The sequence below is a fragment of the Pelobates fuscus genome, chromosome 2, assembly GCF_036172605.1.
Source record: "Pelobates fuscus isolate aPelFus1 chromosome 2, aPelFus1.pri, whole genome shotgun sequence".
NCBI classification, from domain to species: domain Eukaryota; kingdom Metazoa; phylum Chordata; class Amphibia; order Anura; family Pelobatidae; genus Pelobates; species Pelobates fuscus.
This window is the reverse complement of record NC_086318.1, coordinates 229,972,642-229,979,750: the sequence shown is the minus strand read 5'-3', so window position 1 is coordinate 229,979,750 and position 7,109 is coordinate 229,972,642. Positions and strand designations below refer to the sequence as shown.

At 45.0% G+C, this 7,109-nt stretch overlaps 1 protein-coding gene across 8 annotated transcripts in view; it reads right to left on the bottom strand.

Moving 5' to 3' along the window:
* Positions 1-314: 314 nt before the first annotated feature.
* Positions 315-7,109, bottom strand: part of EYA4 (EYA transcriptional coactivator and phosphatase 4) — a 299,656-nt gene continuing 292,861 nt past the window's right edge. For all 8 annotated transcript variants that reach the window (XM_063443239.1, XM_063443241.1, XM_063443240.1 and 5 more), the window contains one exon: positions 315-1,293. In XM_063443239.1, the coding sequence (XP_063299309.1) occupies positions 1,213-1,293 (81 nt within the window). In that variant the 3' untranslated portion in view covers positions 315-1,212. The remainder of the gene's footprint in view (positions 1,294-7,109) is intronic.

Below are 7,109 nucleotides of genomic sequence, written 5' to 3'. Positions count from 1 at the left end.
ACGCAGCTATGCATGCATATGGCTTACACAGCACATGCTTCATATAATTACATTTTCTAAATATCGACTATTATATCTTTTTACAAGAGTTAAAAAAAACGAATTCTGAAATAATTCAAACTACTCTATATTGATGAATAAAATTGTATTTCATGTAGTATTGCATTTAGTTGTTTCAGTTGTTGTATTTTGTGTTTTGGAAAACAAAACTTAAATACATGGAAAAAATGAACAATGAACAAACATGTCCACAAAATAAAAGTACCCTTAAAATTTAGCCCATGGTTGTAAACACAGAGTCATGTAAACCCAAATAAAAACACAAAGTTCCATTGTTTTTATTTATTCCTGCAACAAATTTTAGCCGCAAAGTGTGCAGCTTTTCCGGTTTTATAGATCAATTTGGTCATGTATGAAGAAATCATCTCAAATGGAAGATTTCATGTAACTACATTTTTAACCAAAATTACATTGTAACACACAAACACTGTCTTGTCATTAAGGCACAACACATCATTATGCACATTCTGATTGCCAAACTTATAAAAGAGACAGCATGATACCATTTTAGATCTCTCCAACCTCTTCCCAGCTACCCATCTCCCTCCCCCCAAAAAAACAAACAAAAAAAAACAAACGTTACATCCACTTTCAAAATCAGCTGCTAATAAAGTCACAGTAAATTATTATTTTTTACTCAATAATTTACACAAAATTACAGGTCTAGACATGATTGTCATCATATAGTTGGAGTGCATTCTAAATTCAGATTTTCCGGGTTAGGTAGGTTTATGTCTGATTCACACCTCAGTGTTGAGAGTAAGATCCCATTTTGAGGAATGTAGAACACCCCCCTCTTCAGTCAGAAAGCACCAGCCAACGAGTCCTGCACAGATGCTCTACTTAATTACTATGATTTCCTTGGTGCAAGAACTAGTGAGTCTTCATTGGCCAGATGCCTTAAAAGCCTTACATGCATGACCATAAATATCTTTTTTGGAGCAGCCCTCGAGATTTTTTGATTTTGCTCCTCTTGTAGCAGTCTGAATCCGTTGTCATTCCCATTGGTTTGTTCCAGATAATTCTTCCCTTTTTAAGACAATCCATGTGTGTAAAAAGCCAGAGGCATTCAACCACAAATAAAAATTCAGTGTGTACTTAAAATATATATATTTATATACATATACAAAAGGCCGTCCAAGATGCAAATAGTTACAAATATTCTAGTTCCAGTGCTTGATGTAGAGCCAAAAGATCTGAATGACTTGATATTCTCCAAAAAGGCATGTTATTCTGTAGTGATGAGAACACAGGAAAACATGTAGTAAGAGAGAGTGAAGGCATAATCAAATAGCTGTGAAAACAATATTCTGACATGTTTTATTTCAGAGCTTGGCACTGGAAGAGCAACATGAGGATGAGTTATATACCATTTCAAAGCACGAGGAGATTTATAAGAATGCATATCTTACAAAAGAAGGAACGATTTGTGGGTTGTTTTACTAAAATGCCTGATGATTTGACAAGTGGGATGTGCGGTTGAATGGTACTTATTCTGGGATCAATAAATACTCAATTTCATGCCATATATAAGGTTGATGTATATGAATGAACCAAAGATCCACACCCAGCTCCCTACCCAACATATTACAATGTCCAGGCTTGCCAGTACTAAGTTGCCATGTATGATAATTCTGAAATTTCAACTCTCCTCTAAACCAGGAGATTTAGACCAGTTGCCCTGAATATTTAAAGAACACTGTACTCAATATAACTACTTCATCTAATTAAAGTTGTTATAGTGTCTTCAATAGTTCCTCCCCCCCCCCCCCACTCTCTACAAGCCTCAAAATTAAAATATTTTAATAATTAGAAGGCTTGACAGCACACCTATTTAGTTTAGAAAAACGTCGCCTGAGAGGGTATATGATAGCATTATACAAATATATTCGGGGCCATTACAAACCATTGTGTGGAAATCTATTCACAAACCGGACTTTACATAGGACACAAGGCCATGCGTTTAGACTGGAAGAAAGAAGATTTCGTCTAAGGCAAAGGAAAGGTTTTTTTACTGTAAGAACAATCAGGATGTGGAATTCTCTGCCTGAAGAAGTGGTTTTATCAGAGTCCATACAGATGTTCAAACAGCTACTAGATGCATACTTGCAAAAACAGAATATTCAAGGATGTAATCTTTCAATGTAGGGTAAGAACTGCTTGATCCAAGGATAAATCTGACTGCCATTCTGGGGTCAAGAAGGAATTTTTTTCCTAGCTTGTTGCAAAATTGTGCTTCAAACTGTTTTTTTTTTTGCCTTCTTTTGGATCAACAGCAAAAAAACAAATGTGAGGAAGGCTGAACTTGATGGACGCAAGTCTCTTTTCAGCTATGTAACTATGTAACTATGTAGCTTCAGGCCATACCTCCAAGCCCTTTGGAGAGGAGAGCCAGGACTGTTACTTCCCAGCGCTTATACCCAGCCATACGGTATCATCATGGCATTCAATGATTATCTATAACAAGAGAATCTTTGGCGGATAGCGGTAAGTGCTGCACATGTACCTATAGTCCCCAATGCTCTTCTACCAGGAGCACTGGATTGGACCGTCATTCTGGAGTCATGTCTTCAGGATGACATCACATGGGAAGGAGCGGGAGACAGTGCCAAGGGAGAATCAGAAAATAGTGTCCCTTTAACTCAACACCACCATCACTCCTTTATCTGATTGGCCAAAGGGGAAACGGGGCAAATTTATAAGAGGACACATGACTTTTTGACTTTTTTTATCAAATTGGCCATTTTCGCCTAAATATAACCTTTCCATTTCAATTCACTACAATTTGCTGCATAGTGAACAAACCCTTATGTGTATTCTTCATGTACAAATTCCTTATATCCAAGCATTACCTGAGTTACAATTTCCTCAATTAAATGTACGCTTGGCAAAGTTGGGTACCCTTTGATATTTGTAACCTTTAGAGCGCATATTGTAGAGCACTCTGTATTACGCTGCCAACATATAAACTATAATAGATATATTGAATGTATACATAATATCTGCTGATGCTATATGCAATGAAATGTTATTTGTTTCTTTACATTTAACATATGTTAATTCAAATCTGACACAAATATAAACATTTCCAACACTACTTTCTTTCAAGAGTCCCCTGAGATAGGCTTGACTTTAGGCACCCAATAAATATTTTTATTTATATTGTCTTACTTCCTTAAGACAATGTTATACAGCTCATGGAAAGGATGTTAGTTCCTGATTCATTCCCAAAACGAGACTTTTATCACATTACTTCATGTGTAAATAGATCCGTTTTTAAAAGCATGTCTTCTATGAATAGATCCCAAAACACAAATGTCATTTATACCAAAGAAAATGATTATTTTTATTTAAACATTTTGCACTCCAAGAAAAAGCTTCTATTTTGTTTTATATTACTGTCTCAGTTCCTGACCATAAAATAAAATTAATAAATTGATTACATGCCTTGCTTTCTAGAGATTGATTCCATATGGGAAACAGGGCCTCCCTCTAGAGCAGCGGTTCCCAAAGTGTGGGTCGCGACCCACTGGTGGGTCGCAGGGCGATTCCCAGTGGGTCGCGCTGACACACACATCCGGGGCCGCCGGGGAGTCAGGCAGACTGACACCAGGAGGGAGCCCGGCAGCTTGCCCTGTATGCCGCCGGGCTCTCTCCAATCAGTCTGCCCAGCAGCTCCGGTCTGCAGCTCCGCCGGGTGCAGAGCTGCAGACCGTGTGATAGAAGTCTCGCGAGCTCCCAGAGCGTTACCATGGCAACACTCTGGGAGCTCGCAAGACTTTTATTACATGGTCTGCAGCTCTGCACTTGGCGGAGCTCAGACCGGAGACCCACCCGACCACCAGGGAGACACTGGACCACCAGCGAATTCAAGGAAGGTAGGACACAGCCCCCAGACATCACCCTCCCCCATGTAACCACTTCACCTCCTGCTCTCCCCCCATGTAACCCCTTCACCCCTGCCCCCCCTGCAACCCCTTCACCCCCTGCCCTCCCCCCATGTAACCCCTTCACTCACTGCCCTCCCCCCATGTAACCCCTTCACTCCCTGCCCCCTCCCCACACTAACCCCTTTACTCCCTGCCCTCCCCCATGTAACTCCTTTACTCCCTGCCCTCCCCAATGTAACCCCTTCACTCCCTGCCCTCCCCAATGTATCCCCTTCACTCCCTGCTCTCCCCCATGTAACCCCTTCACCCCCTGCCCTCCCCCATGTAACCCCTTCACCCCCTGCCCTCCCCATGTAACCCCTTCACTCCCTGCCCTCCCCACACTGTAACCCCTTCACTCCCTGCCCTCCCCAATGTAACCCCTTCACTCCCTGCCCTCCCCACACCAACCCCTTCACTCCCTGCCCTCCCCCATGTAACCCCTTTACTCCCTGCCCTCCCCATGTAACCCCTTCACTCCCTGCCCCCCCAATGTAACCCCTTCACTCCCTGCCCTCCCCCAATGTAACCCCTTCACTCCCTGCCCTCCCCCCATGTAACCCCCTTCACTCCCAGCCCTCCCCATGTAACCCCCTTCACTCCCAGCCCTCCCCATGTAACCCCTTCACTCCCTGCCCCCTCCCCACACTGTAATCCCTTCACTCCCTGCCCTCCCCAATGTAACCCCTTTACTCCCTGCCCTCCCCAATGTAACCCCTTTACTCCCTGCCCTCCCACATGTAATCCCTTTACTCCCTGCCCTCCCACATTAACCCCTTCACTCCCTGCCCTCCCCACATTAACCCCTTCACTCCCTGCTCTCCCCCATGTAACCCCTTCACCCCCTGCCCTCCCCATGTAACCCCTTCACCCCCTGCCCTCCCCATGTAACCCCTTCACTCCCTGCCCTCCCCACACTGTAACCCCTTCACTCCGTGCCCTCCCCAATGTAACCCCTTCACTCCCTGCCCTCCCCACACCAACCCCTTCACTCCCTGCCCTCCCCCATGTAACCCCTTTACTCCCTGCCCTCCCCATGTAACCCCTTCACTCCCTGCCCCCCCAATGTAACCCCTTCACTCCCTGCCCTCCCCCAATGTAACCCCTTCACTCCCTGCCCTCCCCCCATGTAACCCCCTTCACTCCCAGCCCTCCCCATGTAACCCCCTTCACTCCCAGCCATCCCCATGTAACCCCTTCACTCCCTGCCCCCTCCCCACACTGTAATCCCTTCACTCCCTGCCCTCCCCAATGTAACCCCTTTACTCCCTGCCCTCCCCAATGTAACCCCTTTACTCCCTGCCCTCCCACATGTAATCCCTTTACTCCCTGCCCTCCCCACATTAACCCCTTCACTCCCTGCCCTCCCCACATTAACCCCTTCACTCCCTGCTCTCCCCCCATGTAACCCCTTCACTCCCTGCCCTCCCCCCCACACTGTAACCCCTTCACTCCCGGCCTCCCTCCCCACACTGTAACCCCTTCACTCCCGGCCCCCCTCCCCAGACTGTAACCCCTTCACTCCCGGCCCCCCTCCCCACACTGTAACCCATTCACTCCCGCCCCCCCCCCACTGTAGCCTTTTCTCCCCCTGCCCCCCCACTGTAGCCTTTTCTTTCCCTGCCCCCCACACTGTAACCCTTTGCCCCCCTGCCTGCCCACCCCTTCTCCCCCTGCCTGCCCACCCCTTCTCCCCCTGCCGCCCACTGTAACCCTTTCTCACTTTGCCCTCACACTGCCCCCCACACTGTTACCAGCACACACACTCCCTTCCACACTGTCCCCATTACCTCTCCCACTCACTGTCACCCTCACATTCCTGTCTCTGCGTGTATGTGTATCTGTGTGTCCTTTTGTGTCAGTGTGTGTGTATTTGTATGTCTGTGTGTTTTGTGTGTCAGTATGTATCTGTGTACGAGTGTCTGTTTATCTATGTGTGGGAAACTAGGTGTCATTGTGTGTATTGCTGTGTCATGGTGTGTATTTGTGTGTCTGTGTGTGTCTCTGTATGTGTGTGTAAATGTGTATACACTTCACACATGCTCCATACAAGAAAACATGCTTAAAATTCAAACACATATTGTGTATATGTATATTTTATAAACACAATACACACCCTGCATCCACTACACACACACGATACACACTGCATCCACTACACACGTACTGCAAACGCAAACATTACATACAAACACACCCCGGCATTAAAACACTAAAATTATCTACAAACACCCCTTCATTCAAACGCCAACAAATTGCACACCTGCTTTTCAAGTCCGACACTACATACAAACACCCATGCTTTCAGACGCAAACATTACAAACAAGTACACCACTACATTCCAATGGCAACAGTACATACAAATACACCCATACATGCACACATATACTTAATACAAAAACATGCTTACATTCAAACGCTCAAACACGGCTCACAAATATAACCCTGCAATGATAAGAAAATGGTAGATCCCCATCTGGTATAGCATTGTTGAAGTTTTCCGACAGATGGAGATCTACCTTTTGGCCACACTTGCACTAGAGGGGGGCCCAGAAAACATATTTGCACCAGGGCTCTCTCTACATTAGTTCCACCACTGGGATAATCAATGTAAGGTGCATGGATGAAAGAGCAGGACACGGCACTTCTGATTCTGACTCTGTGAGTTAGCAGTTCTATGTCTCTAAAACTGATTGTCATGATGTGCAAAGTTTCTGCCTCTAAAACTGCCATGCTATCCCAGAATTATGCCTCTAAAACTGCCATGTTATGCCAATTTTATGCATTTAAAACTGATTGCCATGGTGTGCCAATTTTATGCATCTGACTGTTTGCCATGGTATGCCAATTGTATGCCTCTGAAGCTGATTGCCATGATATGCCAAGTTTATGCATCTAAAGCTTATTGCCATGCTGTGCCACGTTTATGTATTTAAAGCTGCCATGATGTTCCAATTTTATGCCTCTAAAACTGATTGCCACGATGTTCTGAATTTATGCCTCTAAAGCTGGTTGCCAAGGTGTGCCAATTGTAAGCCTCTAAAACTGATTGCTATGGTGTGCCAATTGTATGCACCTAAAGTTGCCATGATGTGCCAAGTTTATACATCTACAACGGA